Here is a 23,033-nt window from a genome sequence, read left to right on the forward strand (position 1 = left end):
CTTCTCCTGACGTCATCCCAGCGAGCAATTTGCTTACTCTCTTTGAGATGTCCCTTCCAATGATTGGTGATGATTGTGTTAAGGAGCTTTGATAATTTGCTTCTTGAAAAGACTGTTTGCCTAAAAATATATGCTGGTCAATTCAGTTAGTTATCACAATGCATTTTACTTTTTATTGAGAGCAGTGGTTTACCTAACCCACTATAAATTCCAGTTTCTCTTATTTCCACTGTCTAGGAAAAAAGGCATAAGAGACTACTATGCTTTAGAAATATAGCATACCACCTTGTTATACTATAACACGTGTCATATAACATAACATGGTATTTTATAACAAGTGTCAACTGAAGCCTGCCTTCTAAATGGGTAGTTGGGTAGTTGCGTCCCCTGGATTAACACCAGTAGGGAGGCTCCAATCTATAAACACTTATTATCCCAGTTGCTGAACAATTTTCAAAATGCCATCATGCAAATGACCTTAATTCTATTGAAGCTTTGATCTTTAAAAGGCATAGGAAGTGTCTAGGGCTGAATTTCTTAACTTACACTTGGATGTAAGAAAGCAGAAAGCTAGAGCTCTTGAACCAACCAGGGCTCCGCATTTGAAAGGACCAGGATGCCTCCACAGATCTGGGTTGTCGATAGATGGCCCTTGTTGGGGAGGATTAGAGCAGAATGTAAAGACATTGGCAGTCAGGGCTGGCAGCACAATCTGTGCATTTTAAATTTCCTGGGTCACTAAACAAAATCTACTGCAAAAGCATGTCTCCCTTTCTTGGAAATGCTCATGACTATGGAAGCCTCTCAGGAGAATGTTGGGAACATCTTAAAAATCCCTGGGAGTGAAAGCCCTGAAGCTATTTAGACCCTAATATTGGGAAGCATGCAAAGAACCCTCTCTTCTTCCTCAGAGTGTCCTACACAGAAATCCCAGAGAGGGGGCCACCAGTCTCTGTTATTCTTCAGGAACCCAAGTGACAGAGATATCAGGCAACATGATGACTCTGAAGTAGGTTGCATCCATTTTGCTTAAGGGTAGATTACTTGGTGAGAGCAGAGTCCCATAGGATTTTAAAAGTGGAGAGTTTAACCAAATGAATTGAGATTGAAGCCCAACTATGTGATTTCAGTTTCCCTTAATCAGCCCTCTCTTGTTAGTTCCTGTCGTAAAGGCAAAGATGTTGGAGCTGGAAAAGCACGTTAGAGGTCTTCTTGTTCAAGAGATGAGAAACTGAGGCCCAGAGAGGTCAAGCGACTGGTTCAAGATCAAATACCCGGTCAGGGACAGAGCAGAGATAGAATCATACCATGTTTGCTTACTCCAGGACTAGAGACAATGATTTATTTTTATTTTTTTAATGTTTATTTATTTTTGAGAGATAGAGTGCAAGCCAGGATGAGCCAGAGAGAGAGGAAGACACAGAATCTCAGCAGGCTCCAGGCTCCGAGCTGCCAGCACAGAGCCCGACACGGGGCTCGAACTCACGAACCACAAGATCATGATCTGAGCCGAAGTCAGAGACAATGATTCTTTCTAAATCAATCTCAACATTCTGGCCTTAGATAGACCAGGAAGTAAAAACAACAAACATTTCTTGAGTACCTATAGATGCTTTAACATACATTTTTTAATACTCTCAACTATTTGCTGACATAGCTATTACCCTCATAATCAAAATCATAAAAAAAAGAAAGAAAAACTGGGGCTCAGAAAGTTTCAATTATTACTTGCCCCCCAATTACACATCAAAAATGGAGAGAGCTGGGTTTTCAGCTCTACAGCCCACATTCAAGAAACAGCAATGGCTTTGATCTTGCCAAGTACCAGAGCTACAACTAGCATATGTGTGCACCCAAAACATATATTGCAGGAGTTCTAGATGCCCTTTTTAGTGACAACCACATATAACGTGCAGTGAAACCCCCTTACAATATGAGATTGTCATACATCTTCCAGTGACTTTTTTCTGCAAACTGTTTATATTTTGAAATCTGAAAACTGTCCCCTAAATACTGTGTGTTGATATCCTTTATTTATCACTTACCAGATCTTCTGTGAAACATTGTGAAGAAACGAGGTCTAAGAGATAACACACCCAACTGATGCACCATATTCCAGGATTATTTGTTTATTTCTTTGCCATTTGGGTTTTCATATCTGAAATCCAACTTTATCAAGCTAGAACAGTTATCCTCATTACTTAAAGTATACTTACTATTATCTAAATGTCTTATGTCATGTGGGGTTGTAGCTGGCAGAGCTAGGGGATAAGAAATGCACCAATGGAATTCACGTGCAGTTCATTCATTTCCAGATCTAGAGTTTGGCCTTGGTCATTTCTCACCAGAGGGTGTTCTCATTTGCTGTGAGTGATACGATGTTTGTTAGCCAACAATCAGAAAGACCGTAATAGGGCAGCCAGGGACAAGCACATGGTGAGTCCCACATGTCCCATTTACTCTCTGAACAGAGGGGTAGATAGAGGCAGAGTGTGTGTGGCAAAGACACAGATGGGGGAACCCGGCCATTGCCAAAACCAGAGTCCTAAATCTGCCACAATGTACAAAATGGCACTCAATGTGGGCTGGAGGCCTGGCAGGAAAGAAGAGAGACCCCTTCCCTTATCAAGCAGAATTCTCTCTCTCTCTCTCTCTCTCTCTCTCTCTCTCTCTCTCTCTCTCCCCCCCCCTCTCTCTCCAAGCATAATCAGGCCCTATATGAGATTATGGGGCCCAATAAATGGACAAATAGCACCCTGTGTGTGGTCAGTAAAATGCAGAAAAATGCACTTCCTTCAGCCCACTCAGTGGAGTCTGAGAACTGGATTGTTTCTTCAGCAACCTTTATGCCCATCACAGTCTTTACTGACAACCAGAAATATCTTCCTATTTCAGTTATAAAATGACCCCCTTCCTCCCTCACTTTCTTCCTCTCTTCCTTATGTGAATATTTATCATCACTTAATATATTCCAAGCATTGTCTGAACTGGGTATATAGGTTGGTAGATATCCTTGCTCTGACTTCTTTTTCTTTTATGCTTCATACCTCAACTGGAATTTGAATATTGCCAGCCAATAATAACAAACCTTGTACTAATTATTACCTTTGATATGAGAGTCTTAGGATTTACTTGTGGATTTATTTGGGCCCCATACCCTTTTGCATGACAAGTTCTGTTTGGTCTGACATGACTTGTAGTGATTTTGTTGAGATTTTTGTGTGGGTATATGGGTATGCACGTGTGTATTTTTAACAAGAATAGGTTGTGTGTAGATGTTTACACACATTTTTTGCCTCCTTTTCCCTATGGTGTGAGTAGTGGAAAGTTTCACTAAATGGAGAATTTCTAGAATGTGCACATCTCTTTCCTGTAGAGTAAGAATACTTTGGGCTTCTGAAATGGTTAAGGCAAGCAGTGCTTATTTCTTTTCATATTTGTCCTTATGTGTTTATCACCCCCATCCCATTTCCCTCATTTACTTTGTAATCATATGTCATTTAATGACATTACATGATGTATTTATTCAGTTTTTTTGCCCTCCCTACACACACACACACACACACACACACACACACACACACGACATCTGTTCACGGCTATGCCTCCAGTGCTAAAACAATTCCTGGCAGAGTGGGTTCTCCCTCTCCAAAACTGTTGAATGCAAAATGAGGATATGATGAATTTAGTTTAGAAGAGATAATTCACTTTGTATTACTTGGTCCACAGTTTTCATTTATTCTTAAGCAAAATACCAAGAATTGTGTGTTTTCCGGTCCATATTGTCAATTTCCTGCAGTGTTCATCTTCAGAGAAATAAAGGTCAGAGGTCAGAGTCTATAAGGTCAGATTCTACCTAGAAGTAGGTCCTCTAAAGATTCAATCTTTTGTTTATTCAACAAGTATTAATTGAGCCTACCAGACCTTGTTCTAAGCACCATACAAGGAATGGCACAAGTCCTTCCCATAAGAATATTGTAGTCAAATGAAGAGGGACACACAAACAATAATTGCAGTTAAGTGGGTAGATGTCAGGAGAGAGATCTGTATAATGACAAGCAGTGGAATCAGAGAAAACTCCCTCAAGGAAATACTGTTTCATGTATCCAAGCATGCATGAATCCATCCCCATCTGTTCACTAAGATAAAAAACCAACAATACGCTTCCATCACGTACAGTAAGGACAAACAAAACCCTTTGGCACCTTATTTTGGCAGAGATAGGTCTTACTAGAAAAGAAGGAGGGCTGAGTTCTTAAAGCTATTCAGATATTTGTACATGACAGAGCATCATCTCATTGTTAATTCCAAGGGACATTAGGCACAAAATATTTTTAACTCAGAACAACCATACTTTGACGCCACCTGCCAAAGTGATACATGCCATTGTGTGCCTGTCTGACCCCAAATACTGTCTACTCCTGCCAACTTCCCACCTCCTTCTGACTTGCCTCTAGTGCTATTTCCACAACACCATTCTGTCTTGTACTTTAATAGCATCTGAGTTTTTCAGTATTTAAAACATATTACGCTTAACTTGTTTTGTTTTCTATGTTCTCAATATTAAACACAGATGCAACAAATATTTTTATTGAGTCACTACTTAGTAAAAGTGTAAGCAGTTGAGATGAAGACCATGGAGCCAGGTCTTCTTGGCTTCAGAGCCAGGGTTTGTGACTTACTAGCTCTGACCTTAGACAAATTATTGAATCCCTCTGTGCCTCAGGTGTTACATTTGTACAATCAGGATAACACTTGTGCATGGAATTATGTGTAAAGGCCACATTCTAGTGCTGCCTCCAACACTGACTATGTGTGGCCAAGCACTGAGACCTTTGGCGTCCTAGATCATAAAAGGGAAAATATCTGTAAATGGTTCCAATTTTATAATTTTATAGTTTCATTTCCACACCCCTGTGCCATTCACGATGTTGCCACCTTTATCCATCTATTCCATAATGACGGAAGGAATATAAGGAATGGGAATTCTTAACGTATTGATAAAGTTTACCTAACACCATAAGCATGTACATAGCAAAGAAGAACATCTATAGGATCACATTCTTCTGGGAAAATGTTGAAATTGGGATTAGGAAAATAAAAATGGCGTGTGATGTGGTGGAAAGTGTGGACTTTAGAATTTAGTTGTCCTGGATACCAATCCCAGTGCCCCCACATGCCAATTGTATGCTTTGGGAGGTCCTGAATGTTCTATCTTCCCCAGCAAAGCAAGGGTAATAATACTTATACTAGGAATCTTATAAACATGAAAAATACTATGATGAAGTGTGTGACACATAGTTTTCAATAGATGATGGTAATTAGTAACTTTTTATTCTTTGTTGGTGGTTCTCAGTCTTCACTTGTGGCAGAGTTGGTGACAACTTACCTCATGCTAGTTCCTTATTTTTTTTTTTTTGAGAGAGAGAGAGCAAGCCTGAGTGGGGGAAGGGGAGAGGGCGAGGGAGAGAGAGAGTCCCAAGCAGCCTCTACACTCAGCACAGAGCCTGATGGGGGACTCAATCTCACAACCATGAGATCATGAACTGAGCCAAAATCAAGACTCAGACACTTAACCAACTGAGCCACCCAGCCACCCTCCCCCATCAGTTCCTTATTTTAAATAAGAATATACTGTGCTGAGTACTACAAGAGTAATCAAGAAACATAGGTTGTGGTCCCTGTCCTCAGAGAGTTTACAGCCTACACAAAGACATTATAATGTATATAGTAATATATATGTATTAGTTCAAGATAACGAGAGAGAGGTACCAAGGTACCAGTTATAAAGAGACAGTCAACCAGTTCATAGTAAGAGAAATAAAGCTCAAGCCAATATATTTAAGTAAAGATTTATCAGGTGAATAATGTGTTGCCATGTAACAAGGTAATAATTTATTGTTACGTGTGCCTATAATGCCTTGTTAGGCACATGGGGCTGTCCCAGTCATTTCTCATCATTGCAACTCACACATTCAGTTAAAAAAATCAATCCCAGGGACACCTGGGTGGTTCAGTCGATTGAGCATCGGGCGCTTGATTTCAGCTCAGGTCATGGTCTCGTAGTTTGAGAGATAACAGTGAGGGTCCTGCCTGGGATTCTCTCTCTCTCCCTCACCCTCTGCCCCTCCCCCACTCATGCTTGCTCCCTCCCTGTCTCTCTCTCTCTCTCTGTCTCTCAAAATAAATAAATAAACATGAAAAAAATTCAGTCCCAGTATGAGTGAGCCTTATCATAGTTCCTACTGCAATTCACTATTTCCATTTATGTTTTTATGACCTTAGAATTTAATACTATAGCCTGAAACCTAGCTGAAATTATCAGTTATTGCCACCTCTAATTCTTTTGAAGAATTAAGTACAAATTATGATTTAACTCTCCATCTCTGCAACATGACATCTTTTAAAAGCATTTGGAGCTTCAGAAGTTTTTGTTTTTTAAGGCAACTGGTCTCTTTTGTCAGACAGCTTTCCAACTTGACATTTCTTAAACATTCTTTCTCCAGATTTTTATTGGTGAGATATCCATGTATTTCATAAAGTCAACCAGAGAATCTCTAATTGCCCAGGAGAAAACAATCCTGACCGGAGAATGCTGTTACCTGAACCCCTTACTCCGAAGGATCATAAGATTCATAGGTGAGTATAAAAGCATGCTGAACTGAACCCTCTCCCGCAGGTAAAACCTACTACCCTTACCACAGATGGACACACTTGATAAAATAAACTAAGCTATGAAAGCATCAACTTTTAAAAGCAACGGTTTCTTTAGGGATTTTCCAGGAAGTACAGAAACCGAGCCTAATCGTAGTGCCATGTCAAATTTTTCATCCTTAAAGTGAAGCAGTACTTATTGTCTTACAAATGAGTTCAACTTACTTAGATTTTTCCCCCTACACAATATTTATCTGAGATTCCCTCTGGACATATATTTTCATAGTCACCAGCTATTGTCATATACCCTTTAACTGAGTCAGGGGAGCATGTGGGGGCCCAGCAGGGGCCACCAATAAAACGAATTTAGAAATAATCAAATTTCCTGACAAAAATTTCCCATCCAGTATAATTTTGTTATGTGGGGAACTCTACGAAGTATGGGCAATCTAATCCATCAGATTCTGGAAAACAAGGTTGGAAGGCAGAATCCATCTGATTCTGCCTTTCCAAGTTTGGAAAACAAATAGTTTTATTAGCATTCATGATAAGAAATAATTAAGGCATGTTCTATATCTGTCCTTCTAGGACTTTTGTAAAAATGTCTGAGGTGGTGTGGATAATGACTATAGATATGGGGATGAGTGTGTATATGGGTATAGGTAGGAATATACCTATATATATTCCTACCTCTGATTAGATCTTCATGGGAGCCAGGATAAAACTCCCGAGTGTGATCATAGCCGGTATTGAAACAAGCTGTGATACTAGTGAGAGCCTACAGAACTGACAACTGGGAAAGTGAAGTCCAGAATATGGCATGCTCTAAACTCTTGGTTTTCCTTAATCCTGTTTTTTCCCCGCTGTAGGAAAAAGGGTTGAATTTCCTCAAGTCATAGGCAAATGACCACATTAAAATCAAATATGCAGTAACTTCTATGATCAGAGTAGAAATGAGGGACGTAGTACAGCGGGAAGTCTAAGAAAATCTAATTTCAAAGAAGCAACCCTTAACATTAAAATAGTCTTCAGCATCTACTGATGGTATTTGCAGAATGACCTGTGGCAGTCTGTAATCAGCTCACTGGGTAATCCCCTAATCAATACAATGTCATCTCTGTCTATGAGTTCACTCATTCCAAACAGTGGTGCCTTTCAAAGATGTTTGGAGTTCGGTCACTTCCCACCAGAGTGGCGAGGTAACAAATCATCGAGGAGAAAACAAAAGGAGAAAAGAGAATATTTATTATCAGTAGAGTGGAGTAGATGCTTTATAAACATTTCATTTAATCCACCCAACACCCAATAAGGTAATTGATAATCCTAATTGTACAAGTGAAGATCTGATATAAAATGGGATGAAGTAACTTTTCCCAAGGAGTATGAGAGTGCCTGTGTATGTATATAGACACATTTACATAATTTGATTCGGAGAAGATTTCATGTTCACTGCCTGATCATATAATGAGAGCAAGTTATTCAAAGCAGAAAGTTATTAAACTATAATTAAGCAGAGATATCTTTATAAAAGTCACTGTTGTTTTTCCTTGGCAAAGATAATTTATACCTATTTGGGATCCACCCCAGCTGGGGCAGAGTCCAAAGAATAGAAATTGTAACTGATATCTGTCATTTATACAGACCTGCCTGTATGCATTGTCAGGGCAAGACTTTGTTCACGGAGGGATGCCAAAAGGCCCCCACCATCCAGGAACGAACCCTGCCGATTGCCAGCGGTGGTACCTGAAATCCCTACTGTAGTCAGTGCATCGAGCTGAGGTGTGGTTTCAGGAGGACAATTAAATAGAAATGTCTCACCCTAGAGGAACATCAAACTCCCATTTCCATAATCAGTGACACTTTAGTCCATTGGGGTCTATCATAAGCTGACAGAGATACTTCTCACAGGGATGCTTGTGTGGGGAGACAGCCAGCAGGTAGCGTGTAAACCTTGGAGAATTAGAGGAACAGCATCAAAAGAGAAGAGAGATTGCTGGCTAAGGAAGCACCTGCTCCATTCTTTTCATCTTTTGTTTTATGGCACCAGGATCTGCCCAGTTGCTTAAATCAAAAACCTAGAAGTCACATTAAACCAAAGGAGAACTTGTTAGAAATGTACATTCTTAGGCTCCATTCCATACCTACGGAATCAGAAAGTCTGGGGATGGAGCCTGATAATCTGTGTTTCATGATAGGTCATCCAGGTGATTCTGATGCACTCTGAAGTTTGGGAGCCACAGCTTTAAGCCATTGAAATTTCTTGCCCTGTAAGTTGTCTCCCTCCATCTTGTCTTGCAACGTGGCTCTGTGTACCCCAGCCCTGCAAAAATAACATCCGCTGACCACTTTGCACGTGTTTCCTGAGCAAAAGTATGACCAGGTCATTTCCCTGCTTAAATTCTTTCAAAGAATCCCTAGCGTGCTTAACAGTGTGATGCTTTGCCCTGGTTCCTGTTCATGTGCTGCTCCTTCTGCCTATTGCCATCCTCTCGCCCTTACAGCTGACAGTCCTGCTCGTTCTCCAACACGCAGCTTACATGTTACCTGTTTACCAACCCAGACAGCTCTCTACCTCCTCTCCCCAGGCCCCACTGAGCCTTACACCTGCATCTTTTATAGGCACTTAAAATTTCACTGTAATTATGTAAGACTTTTACTCCTACTAACTTGTGATCCTTCGTAGAGCAGGAACTGTATCTTTTCACTTTTTATCAACAGCATATTGCAAAATGCCTGGCACATAGTAGGTTTTCATTAATTTTTTTTTTTTTTGGATAAGTAAAGAACAAAGATTACCTGTGTTAAGACACAGATTTGCCTAAAATTGCTTCCATAAATGCTGGTTCTTAAATATTCATTTACCTGCTGTTTAATTAACTTTATTACCACTCTTCAGCTTAGTCCCAGGAAATTAAAGTACATAAGTTAGGCAGTTTCTAAGAGAGGTGAGAGAAGTCTGTCCTAACTTCATATAGGAGAGTTGAAGGTGTAGGGAAAGGCTATTTATCTTAAGAAGAGTAACATTTTTTTTTAGTACCTGGATTAATGTTTTTTTATAAGAGGAAAAAACATACTACTTAAAAATCCTTTAAATAGGGATGCTTCCTTTGAAAACAATCAAAGTAAACTAAGGCAGTAATCAAATATACTAGAAATGTTATTGTAAAGAGATTAACAGTCTGTTTTTCTGACCTAGTAGCCACCAAAAACGATCAGAAGATGGCAACTGTTTCAGCTAACTCTTCTAATTAAGTTGAAATCCCATGACTTTCTCTTGCCGTTTATGTAATTATTCTAGAGTCCATTACAAATAGTGTTTCCCAACAAATACGATCAGCTTCGCATTGCAAAATGACCAGTGAATTAGCAAAATATTTTTAAGCAGAATCATGCTGTATGCTGTCAAAGGTGAGGGAAAAGTTGGAATTCGAATACATTTTTGGCAAGGCTAAACTGATATACCCTTTCTGCATAGCAGTTTGATGGTATATTTCAATAATCTTAAAAACAGCTGTCCTTTTTAACCCAAAATTCTACTTCAAATAATTTATCCTACGGAAATGATCACTGCTATAGATTAATTTTTATGGACTAAAATTATTTTTTATAACCTAAATTAGAAATCTCTCAAGATACAATTTTTTCAAAATAATGCTCCCACCATAAGTTGCAACCTCAGAAAATATTATTTTTAAAAATTTTTAATGAAAAGGGAAATATTCACGATATAATTTTATGTGAAAAAGTCAAGACACTATGAATCTATATTTCAAAATAAGGATACAGTATCATAGGTGTGTATGTGTGTGTTTATTTGTGTGTGGGTGTCCCAGAGAAAAAAAGATTGAAGGGAAATACACTAGAAGTTACCTTTGTCACTTCTGAGTGTTAGAAGAATGGTTGAATAATTTTTATCTTTTGCTTTCTATGCTCTAATTTTTAATTTTTATCATCAATATGTATAATTTTAAAATCAGAAAAGAGGGGCGCCTGGGTGGCGCAGTCGGTTAAGCGTCCGACTTCAGCCAGGTCACGATCTCACGGTCCGTGAGTTCGAGCCCCGCGTCGGGCTCTGGGCTGATGGCTCAGAGCCTGGAGCCTGTTTCCGATTCTGTGTCTCCCTCTCTCTCTGCCCCTCCCCCGTTCATGCTCTGTCTCTCTCTGTCCCAAAAATAAATAAACATTGAAAAAAAAAATTTTTAAATCAGAAAAGAGAGCTAAACATTATTTTTTTAAGGGGCAGCGAGAAGGAGTGGCAAAATAGAGGCTATCCAGAAGGATGGCCATGTCCTTTAATGTGGTCCTCAGTGTAGGAAGCAGAACTGAGCGTGGCACCTTGGCTGTCAGTCTCCCCTAGTCTGGGTGGTGTGGACTTGCACAGCATCCCCTCACTCTACCCCACAGATCCAAATTTAAATTTTCAGTAAGAAAATGGCAAGAATAGTGAAGCCAAAGGGAAAACCTTCAAATGAAGCCATCTCCACCAGTAGACAGATGCTAAGTGTGTTGGCCTTCACAGAGAAGATGGAATTCTTCAGATTCACAGATCCAACAGTAAATTGGTTTTCCCAAAGTTATCCTTATAGGAAGGATTCCCAGCCTCATGAATGTAGGGATGTACCCTCATAAGTGTTCCACCCCTTTCTAAATTGTTGTTTAACTTCTCAAGTTTTGTTTACATGATGTGAGAAGGGTGGAAAAGGATGGCTGAACTAACAAATTTCACCAGCATTTTATAAGAACAGATGTACCTAAATTAGTAACATGTACTTGGACTTTTCCCTTGCCTCATCATTTTCCTCTCCAGTCCTTTTCTTATACAATCTCTTTGGTATTGCATTAAATTCTACAACAACAACACCCAGATTTAAGTTCTCGAAAGAGATAAACCACTGCGTTCTTTTTTCAGGAGCAAAGACAACATAAGGAAGTCACATTTTCCCAAAAATTCATGAAGATAAATTTAGTTATATCCTTTTCATTTACAAATATACTTGAGTAAAAGTATTCTTGTAAATATCAACTATTAAACAATAACTTTTTAATTTAATATTGGAAAGTAATGAATAAAAAGCATTAGAATTTGGTGAGGGTTTTGGGGTTGTTTGCCATGTGGAGGGAAAGCTAAACTATCTTCCTGAATAACTAATTTGTTTGAGGTTAAAGGAAAAAAACTCATCTAAATATGTCAAGATTAGACTGTCTATTAGCAACTAAAATAGCCTGTCACCCAGAAGCTATTTATTATGGGCTTTCCATTTGGGATCCTATAGTTGCTCCATTATTACTTCTAATAAAAATTTAATTAAATACTAAGCAAGTCTTATGCCATTTAGGTCAGGTCTGTGGATGAGGTAGCACTGGACAGAATAGAAAGTAGCATGGTAAACAGTTAATTCATGTAACACTAATTAATTGCCATAAATTAACTATGATCTAAATGGAGCATGAATATTTTAAATGCAGTTTCAAAGGTCACAGTGTTTTATGGCCATAAGAATTGATACCCTGAGACAAGCTTAATGTCAGCCTTTTTGAGAACTAGAAAATCCTTCTCCATTTGGAAAGTCATTTAAATGTACTTTATCTGAAAAGAGATGTCATTGGATTCAGTAAGTCCATTTCTATGTACCTTCAGTATTTATAATTAAATTATAAACTGGAGGACTGATCATATTCATTCAGCCTTCAACAAATAATTTGCTGGCATCTACCATATGGTAAGCACTGATTAAGGTGTTGAGGACATATTAGTGAACCAAATAGAGATTTATTTGCCCTCATTGAGTTTATATTCCAGTAGGGGAAACTAAGCGTTAAACAAAATAAATAAGTAAATTATAGTGTTCATTAGGAGATAAGTGCCATGGGGAAAAATAATGTAGAAAAAGGAAACAGGGAGTTTGTGGGGATAGATATGTGATTTTAAAGGCTGTCCTACAGAGAGAATTGTCTAGAGTTGGCAGTGACTTCACAGCAGGATAGCGACTGCCTTAGGAACCTAGGTGCCCCGTGAACTAGGCCAGCCCCATGTGCCAACTGAAGAAGCTGAAGTTCCATTCTTTTCTAAAAACTTAGGGTGCCCAGGCACCCAACTTTAGTCCTGAGACAAGAAGCTGGAGAAAAAGGGCAAATGCGAGGCAGGGCATGGGCTTATAAGCAGATGGAGATATTTCTGGAGCTCAGCAATATAAACCAGAGTTGAAGCTCTAGGATATAGATCAGGAGGAGAAAGCCAGGATGGGTCTTAGGGGAAAAAAATGGAACCTCAGTTTCTGGGCTCCGTGAGCAGCCAAGCCACCAGACTTCAAGACTGTCCTGTTTGGTGTTTCCTTCTAGGGAGCAGAGATGCAGGGAGGAGAGGGATACTGAGGCTGGGAGCTCTGAATAACCTAAAAGGCAGAACCAGACCTCTGTTCAGGTCTCCAGAGGTTGTGATGAGGCTGCCTGTGGTTGCTTTGCTCAGTGGACGGAACAAATCTCTCCTTTGAGTGCCATCCTCTGTGAACCAGCACATTACATACAGTCCAGAGCAAGACTCCTACTCCAGACTCTATAGGGTACCCTCATTATCAAGAGGAAAGTTAGTTAGTCATATGAGACTCTAGTGATCCTTCCCTGAGGGTCTTCCCAGCACCAGTGTTTAAAGACTGGACTCTGATGAAAGGAGCAAGTAGATGGCCACTTTCTTACACTTTGCAGATGAGCCAGTGCACATTCATGGCACGTCAGTGAACCTCTCTGCTATAAAGCCATTTCTCAACCTCAGCACTATTGACCTGTTGAGCCAGATCATTCTTTTCTGCATAGGGTGTTCAGTAGCATCCCTGGCCTCTATACACTAGATGTCAGTAGCACCCCTGACCCACTAGTGTCAATCAAAAATGCCTCTGAACACTGCAAAATGACCCCTGGAAGCAGGACCACCCTCAGTTTTAAAGATTTAGGAAGACAAGTATACTTCAGATTTTTGCTTCAAATGTTACGTGAATATTTTTGCTATGAAGATACTACACACATCACAAAATTAGGCACAGTGAGATACAAAAATACTGTGTGAATATTGGAAATGACTTCCAATAATCGATAAAGGGTGGTTTCAAAGCTTTCTATGTGAAAAATAAAATTTGCAATATATGCAAATATCGAATCACTATACTGCACACTTTGAAACTAGTGTTCAGGGAGCCTGGGTGGCTCAGGCAGCTAAGCGTCCAGCTTCAGCTTAGGTTATGATCTTGTGGTTCACGAGTTCGAGCCTCACATCGGGCTCTGTGCTGACAGCTCAGAGCCTGGAGCCTGCGTCGGATTCTTTGTCTCCCTCTCTCTCTCTGCCCCTCCCCTGCTCGCTCTCTTCTCTCTCTCAAAAATAAATAAAACCTTCTCAAAATTAAAAGAAAAGAAATTAATGTTCTATGTCAGTTATACCTCGATTAAAAAAGTGGTGCTTTGGAAACAATTTAAATGATTATATTCGAATGTGATAAGTGATTAGGAAATGCGTCAAGCAGAGGGCAACAGCACCAGATCAGTAATCTGTCAGTTATCAACAGGACTTGATGCTTGTCAGTGGTGGGAATGGAGGGAATTCAAAGCACCAGCTTTGTTTTTGAAACACAAACATTATCAGAAAGGGCAGAACTCGGGATCTGCTATTTAGAAGCCCTTCAGAATTTAATATACCCATCGTTAGATTCTTTGGTAGGTTAGGAATCTAGAATCTTCCCTCTCCATATTTAATTTGTATCTAGGGCATACTTCCTAGATTTACCTGCATGCAACTTCTCCATTTTATTGTAGAATTCCACTGCCTCTGGCCAACTTTTAGGATCTTTGTCTCTCTCAAGCAGCATTTGGATCCACACTGCCTAGGGGAACTGAGAGGCAGATATTGAAAGGCCAGCAGGAGTCAGACATTTGAGAGAGAAAAACACTGAGGAACTGTCCCCAGAAAGGAGGACTAAAGAAGACACTCCAGTTGAGATGAAACTGTGTCATCAAGAAATGTAATTTTATGCTTTGGGGAAGGAGAGATGTGTTTGTTCTTTCATTTATAAAAATATTTAGGAGGAATGGTTCCTGTTGATTACCCATCATCTTTATTAAGTAATTATCCTTAACCTTCATCCATCATGATGAGTAGATATACTGCCAAATATAAGGTACTTTTTAAAACCACCAGCTCATCATATTGTAAAAGGTACTTTATTAATACAGAGAATGAATAACACAAAGAGTTGAATATTTGATTGAGGTTGTTAGCATTATAGGGTCCTTGTCTCTCCTCTGTTTTAAAAATAACTTTATAACCAATTTTATAATCAAGCCTGGGTGGCTCAGTCAATTAAGCATCCAACTTTGTCTCAGGTCTTGATCTCACAGTTTGTGAGTTTGAGCCCCGTGATGAGCTCTGTGCTGACAGCACAGAGCCCAATTCTGATCTTCTGAACTCTCTCTCCTGCCCCTCCCCCACTTGCGTGCATGCTCTGTCTCTCTCTCTCTCTCTCTCTCTCAAAAATAAATCTTTAAAAATAAAATAAAATAAAATATACTGAGGACATTTATTTCCCTCAGTTATAAAAATAGTAGTAACTAGTATCTATATGAAGCTCACAATTACAAAATGTTTTTACAACTATTTCTGTGATTTGCATAATAACCCTGTGATATAAAGGAACTGAGGTCCAGACTAGTTGATTTAAATAAAATTATTCTTAGAATTAAAACCATGCCATTAAGACAAGTAGACTCCCATCAGCCTTTGGTGTTTTCATGAAATATGTAGGAAACAGAGACCACATGGATCTTGTTTTGTGAACACCTGAAATTAACTGTCCAAGGAACTGATGTATTCAATAGTGTCAGAAACTTCTTTCTGAAGCATAAGTTATTTGATGTGTGTAGATCAATTTGCACTGATGGGTGTTGTAATATATTAGAAAAAAATTAGATTCATTGCCAAAGTGATAAAAAAAAAAACTATCTCATTCAGTGATGACATATCCCAAGTATTTTATCATAATATTCTTGTTGGAAAATTGTTGCCTAAAATATTGAGGAATTCTTGTTCAGTTGTGACAAGTGCAATACATTTCATCGGGGGCATGTTCTAAATCCTTGCCTCTTCTCAGTGTGCATTTGCACGTGTGTGTGCATGTGTGTGTGTGTGTGTGTGTGTGTGTGGCCAAGCAAACAGGACTAAAAGTGTTGTTTTTCATGGCCTGATGCCTACTCATATTTTTTTTAATTTTTTTTAATGTTTATTTATTTTTTTTGAGAGAGAGACAGAGACAGAATGCGAGTGGGTTAGGGGCAGAGAGAGAGGGAGACACAGAATCCGAAGCAGGCTCCAGGCTCCGAGCTGTCAGCACAGAGCCCAACACGGGGCTCAAACTCATGAGCTGTGGCCTACTCATATTTTTTTAGGTTTATGAAAATATAAGCTTAGAAGGTTATGATTAAGAGTATGGATTTAGGGGCACCTGGGTGGCTCAGTTGATTAAGTGTCTGACTCTTGGTTTCGACTCAGATCATGATCTCACAGTTCCTGAGTTTGAGCCCCACATCAGGCTCTGCACTGACAGTGTGGAACCTGCTTGGGATTCTCTCTCTCTCTCTCTCCCTTTCTCTCTGCCCCTCCCCCACTCACACTGTCTCTCTCTCTCTCTCTCTCTCTCTCTCTCTCTAAAAATAAATAAATCAACTTAAAAAAAAAAAAAGAGTGTGGATTTAGAGCCATACTATTTAGTTTCTAATCCCAGCTCTTTTTTGGTCAAGTTAATTGACCTCTTTGTGAAATGTGGAGCTACTAACAGTGTCTACCTCATAGAGTTGTGGTGGCAACTGAGTGAACTATATTCTAAAGCATTTAGACCAATACCTAATGCACACTAAGCACACAGTACTAGCTATCCTTGTTACTGTCTTTATTGTTATTACCTAGTATCCATGGCACTCTTATTTAAACATCTCACCTGTGCAGTACATCCTTACAAGGAAATGGGATGAACATGGTAACACAGATAAGTCTCTTCGTTGGGTAACTTTCAGTTTGAATAAAGCATATTAAAATTTTTTTTAACGTTTATTTATTTTTGAGACAGAGAGAGACAGAGCATGAACGGGGGAGGGTCACAGAGAGGGAGACACAGAATCTGAAACAGGCTCCGGGCTCCGAGCTGTCAGCACAGAGCCCGACGCGGGGCTCGAACTCACGGACCGCGAGATCATGACCTGAGCCGAAGTCGGCCGCTTAACCGACTGAGCCACCCAGGCGCCCCAAGAATAAAGCATATTAAACAGAAGACGCTTCAGGGCACCTGCGTGGCTCAGTCAGTTAAACATCCTACTGTTGATGTTGGCTCAGGTTGTGAGATCGAGCCCTGGGTCAGGCTCCTCACTGGGCATGGAGCCTGCTTTAGATTCTCTTTGTCTCTCTCCATCTCTCTCTCTCTCTCTCTGTCTCTCTCAAAAACGAAAAGACATTTCACCTTCTTTCTTTCCTTTTCCTAAAGAAATAGTTGTTTCCTGAGAGAATGGTTTTCACAATTGAATTGAGAGCAACAGCTGACTGACTTTTTCCACTGAGATTTTCCACTAAGGAACTCGATGTGGCAAAAGTAAAAGCAAAAAGGAACTCTGTTCATTTCTTTGTATCTTGTATTCTATTTACAATGGAGATTTGGTGGAAGATACGATCTAAAATTAAGAGTTGGTGATTGAATCAGAATGTGCACTGAGGACATGGCCCATAAGAATTCCTTAGGTGTTCCCCTTCCACTGTCGAAAATGGACTGACGAACCCATGCCACTGGCTCTACTTGTTCCTGTGGGATAAGCTTTTCATCCATTTCCCCACTAAATCAAAGGCTAGGAACTGATTCGAGGGCAGTTTGCTTGTTGCTCAGTGTCATAGTAGGAAAACTATCACAAAAGATTCACAAAGCTGGTTACATTTTGAACATGAGAAAATGTTCAAGCATTCTCAATGTCACATAGCACAATAGTTCTTCCATCCTTTCACTGCATTGTTTTGCTAAACGTAGACACAGGATCAGCCCTCTTTTAGAAATGTTAGATGAGAGGCTGAGAAGGGATGTTGACGGAGGAATGGGAGTCCCTCCCCTTTTCAGAGAGTACTGTGACCAACCTAACCCAGATAACTCGTTTTTATGTCTTTTTCAATATTCTTTTCTTTTTTTTTTTTTTTTGAAGTTCTATATTTTAGTTTCTCTGCATGAGAATAGGTAGGAGTCATGATTTCATGTGCCCCTGTGTTAATATTTAAACTGACAGCCATTGCAACTTCTCAGGATCAGAAATGGGGACATTTCTCTCAAATATGTCTAAGTCTAAAACTATACCCAAGCTGGTCATGATTTCGGGATTCACAGGCCTCCCCGGCAGGAAGTCTCTCCTATGTATATAGCAGGGATCTCCATATTCCAATTTAAGGTTCTTTTTTCATTCTTGCTGCATCAAAAATGGAGAATCCTTTAAATTTTTTTTTTTAACGTTTATTTATTTTTGGGACAGAGAGAGACAGAGCATGAACAGGGGAGGGGCAGAGAGAGAGGGAGACACAGAGTCCGAAGCAGGCTCCAGGCTCTGAGCCATCAGCCCAGAGCCCGACGCGGGGCTCGAACTCACGGACCTCGAGATCGTGACCTGAGCCGAAGTCGGAGGCTTAACCGACTGAGCCACCCAGGCGCCCCAAAAATGGAGAATCCTTTAATTTACAAATGATGACTTATGAGTTTCCTGACTCATGAGAACTTACATAGTCCCAGTTTTCAATTATTCTCTTTACTTGCTAAGTGGGGCTATGCAGGATTTTGTGAAGTTTATAAAAAAGAGACATGGTCCCTACAGCTTACATGCCAAATGGTTTATTGTCAACCCTGTGTTCTGTGTTCAGTAGAATCAAGGATGTGAGACAACAATGTGAGTTAGATAATTTGGACAAGTTCCTATGCTTTTTTATCCTCTTCTATTGTTGCTCTGAGGTTTCTCTAGCAGTTCATGAATCGATCCACAAATATGTATGAAATGTTTACTATGTGCCACATTTGATACTAGGTACTTAGTGTGCAGTGTTAAAGTAGAGGTGGTCAGTGCTCTGAGAGAGCTTGTATATTCTACAATTCTAATGAGAGAGGTAGACATTACTGAATAGTCACTAATGTAAAATTCCTACAAGTCTCAAATAGAAATATTTTTTCTAAGACCCCATGAGTATGTGATTGTTTCTTTCTCCCTATTCACTCTTTTTCCTTAATTTTTATTTATTTCTGAGAGAGAGAGAACATGCAAGCAAGCATGAGGCGGGGGGGGGGGGGGTGGGTAGTGGGCAGAGAGACAAGGAGACATAGGATCCTAAGAGGACCCTGTGCTGACAGCAGAGAGCCCAACACAGGGCCGAGAACATGACCTGAGCTGAAGTTGGACACTTAACCTACTGAGCCACACAGGCACCCCTCCCTATTTGCTCATTTTTGTTGTTTATTTATTTATTTTGAGAGAGAGAGAGAGAGGCAGAGAGAGAATCCCAAGCAAGCTCCACACTGTCAGCACAGAGCCCAGCATGGGGCTCGATCTCACGAACTGTGAGATCATGTCAGAGCCAAGATCAAGAGTCACACACTTAACTGCTTGAGCCAGCCAGGCACCTCTCACCCTATTCACTTTTAAGTGAGGCAAGCCCTATACACAGTATTCATCAACAGAATTGTGGCTTGCTCTTGGCCTGCTCTCCGGAACGACAGCTTGCCAGCCGGTTGGTGTGCACAGCTTCAGTCCAGTTCCCAGTCAGCAGGCTTTCTACTGGAGCTCCTCGGCTCCAGTGAACTGGCATCTCCTTGTACCCCCACTACTGTAAAGATGAGAAGCACACAAAACCACAGGACCCAGCAGGCCCTGCTCTCTAGAGCCCGTCTGGGTGTGTTCCTCCTAGAAGACACTACTGCCCGTGCTCCTGCCACTTCCCACCGAGTTGCTGTCCATGACTATGTTTCTGAATACATTCAGGAGAGTGAAGAAGGAGAGGAGAGAGTTGCAGATAAATTCAAAGAGCAGACCTCATCCAGTGGAGTGACTGCAGCCCTATTTCTGAGCAATCTAAAGCCTGATTCTGAGTCAGCGGCCAGATGGTAGGACAGAAAGGAATTCTCGCCCTAGGTTTTCTCCCCTGATCTCTGTTTTCTAAGGAGAAGCTTGAGTTTTTCATGAAGTAAAATTGTGTGTGTGTGTGTGTGTGTGTGTGTGTGTGAGAGAGAGAGAGAGACAGAGACAGAGACAGACAGACAGACAGAGAGTAAACTCACTCCATGTCACTTATTGACAATGGAAATCCCTTGCTGATTCTCCCTTTGGGCTGACATTATGAGTTTCCATCTTTTTTCACAAGCCCCATGTATACTTTAGTAGACAATTGAGAGATGCTCCACCAGGGGCTGTCAGCTAGGTGCCATATTAAACTGTAAATTACACATTTATAATTGAATATAGAACAGTTGGCCTTCAATTTAGAAGCCCCACCTCTAAAGGTCACAGGATCTTTGTGGCTAAAAGGAATGTATTCTTTCCCTCACCCACCAGCCCCTACTCACCCCGTTCCCAACCTACTATCTGGGGCTAGGTTTCCTAATGAAGGGCACCTGTGTGAAAAGCAATAGCATCCTCCTTCATACCACGGAGTCCGGTTATGTATTTTCCCAGTTCTTTGTTTGGAAGGCCTAATGGTATCCTGGTATGAGTCCTGTTTTTCCAGCATGCCAATTATCTGTGGCTTTGGTGGTTCTCCTCATGCACATTTCCTGGTTATGTCACTGTTTTTCTACGTTCATGGTTGAGCGAAAGGGTAGAATACTGTAATGATTCCATAGTAGGGACCAGGTCCCAGAATTTGACCTCCATGTCCCAAATTACTAGTGATCAAAGACCCTAATTTGTCCATAGACAGACTGAGATCAGATGGACCCAGATAGAATCCTGAGGAAAAAAATAAGGACTTTTTAATACCTTCATTTTCCTCTTTCTTTATCCTTGGGCTTGCCTGATGGGTGTCATACTTACACCACAGTGAAGAGGCCGGGGCACTTGGGTGGCTCAGTTGGTTAAGCATCCAACTCTTAGTTTCAGCTCAAGTCACGATCTCATGGTTCTGAGTTGGAGCCCCACGTTGGGCTCTGTGCTGACAGTGTGCAGCATGCTTGGAACTCTCTCTCTTCCTCTCTCTCTGCCCCTCCCCTACTCGCGCTGTCTGTGTCTCTCTCAAAATAAATAAATAAACTTTAAAAAACAAACAACAAAGAAGAGGCATGCTTAGGTTTCCTTAGCTGATCTATGGCATCCTGACAAAGACCACAGACATCATAATCAATCTCTTTGTCCTAATTTCAGGCCCTCCTAGCCTCTTGGTCCTGTCGGCATTCTAATGCCTGTCATCCCTTAGGGATGTGGGAATTTACAACTGCTTACCCCACACCACACCAGAACGTATGAGTCTTGTGAGGAGGCCCTTGGGCTCCACCAATTTGATCTTCTGCCGTTGCTAATGCAGGTACCCTCGTCTGATACCATGCTGGGTGTGAAGCTTCTCTAAAAGGCTTGCGGCTCCTGAGCTACACCCTGAGAGGGATAGGACACACTTCAAATGGATTTCCCGAAATCATTCTGGAGATTTCTGTTGCCCTGACCCTGGGTTTGTCAGCCAGCGTGAGGCAGGGAGCATGGGAGTGCCTCTTCACTCCTTCAGCCTCCTTGTGTGACATCCTCAGCCACATCCCCACCCCCACCCCCAAGGGTGGCTCTCAGTCTTCCCATCCAAGCCTTTTTGGAATTCCAAACAAAGCAACAACAATAACAAGTGTCTCAAGCACACAGCTCTGGCAAATCAAAAGCACTTTACTTTTAGGCTATTGTGTCAGCTTATAAATTCATTCATAAATGCGATCAGCTCCCCTGAAGCAAGGAACACTACTGGGAGCAGATTCGTAAGATAAATAGAACCCACTAGGGAGGGTTATAGGAATGAAAAATGTATCTGTTAAAATTTCAAAAATATGACCTCACTTAAAGAATTTTTTGACACCAAGGTAGGTTCTATAGACATTTTAAAAACATCCCCTTCAAATCATACGTTGCAATACAGAGACCATAAATGGTATTCCACCTGACCCTGAGGACAAAAGGAGCTATTGTTAGCTTCTGAGGCTTGTAAAATACACACAAGTAGCTCAGGGTTAAGGGCAATGGCTGGAGTGTCTTACAAAAGCCCCGTGTGATAGGACATTGTCTGTGAATCGCTGCTTCAGGTTCTGCCGCCCTTTGTTGGCATGGCCTGTGACATTCAGGTGGCCTGTAACAGTGCCCTTCTGAAGCTAGATCAAATGCACCGGAATGAAATGTTTGGAAAGCAGATGCTTGTTAAGCCATTAGGAGAAGCAGAGATGATGCCTAAGGAGGCAAAGAAGAGGGAAAGCAACTTTCTGCAAAATATCACAGGACAATAAATAGGAGAACTGCCCATCACAGGATCACCATGGACCACAGAGCTGGCATTTCAGACACCCATCCTAGGAGCCTAGAAATCCTGTCTCAGAAAGAACAAACCCGCCCTAATTGGGAGCACTTCTGACAAATAAAATGCCAGAGGAAAGTGCTGGCACTTGTCCTTTTTCAAATCATAAATTACCCTGGTTTCCTGGAAAAGTATGCCCAGACAGACTTATTGCCCCTTGAAAAAGCCAGAGACCTGGTCTTTAAGAATCTTGCTTAAAGGTGTAAAAAAAAAAAATCTCTAACCATTCAGACTTCCTGAACCTGGGGGGAAAATTGCCACGAATGATCAATGATTGCCTACTCTCAGAGGTCAGACCCTCTGAGAGTGAGCTGGCTGAAGCTATTAAAAGAGCCAGTTCTCATTGTGATAAAGCACATCCTGGCAAAGCCACAAAAAAGAAAATTATAGCAATCAATACAGATCAAAATGAAAACCGGATGAAGGTTTCAGCCAAACTTGTCTTCACTTCTGCTATAATGGATCAACTTTTCAGTGCTGATGTCAGCACAATTTGCAGATGGAGGACATTGAATATGGGAGTCGAAGCTGGGTAGAAACTTAACTGAAACTGTAGCAGATCCTTGACATTTACAAGGGTTAATGCTGACTCTCACACTTGCCAACTTCTCCCATAATTGAGCTGCATTTGGGAAGTCTTTATCCTTTCAAGTAACTTGTATGTACCTCGGCTCTGCACAGCCCCCTTTGATATTTTTAACAGACGATAGTGCACTGATAATCTATAGCTGTACTGTGTAGGCTTTGAAAGAGTTCACAGTGAAGCTTCCTATAAAGAATTCTGCCCTACCATGTTCAA

At 40.8% G+C, this 23,033-nt stretch overlaps 1 protein-coding gene across 1 annotated transcript in view; it reads left to right on the forward strand.

Annotated features, from left to right (window-relative positions):
• PLPPR1 (phospholipid phosphatase related 1) overlaps window positions 1-23,033 on the forward strand; it is a 127,408-nt gene that overhangs the window by 89,110 nt on the left and 15,265 nt on the right. Inside the window, exon 3 of the mRNA XM_047099060.1 lies at window positions 6,507-6,639. Within this exon, the coding sequence (XP_046955016.1) occupies window positions 6,507-6,639 (133 nt within the window). The remainder of the gene's footprint in view (window positions 1-6,506; window positions 6,640-23,033) is intronic.

This window comes from Lynx rufus, unplaced genomic scaffold, assembly GCF_022079265.1.
Source record: "Lynx rufus isolate CCGP_SWC_20201006 ecotype Redwood Valley unplaced genomic scaffold, mLynRuf1.p SCAF_10, whole genome shotgun sequence".
NCBI lineage: Eukaryota > Metazoa > Chordata > Mammalia > Carnivora > Felidae > Lynx > Lynx rufus.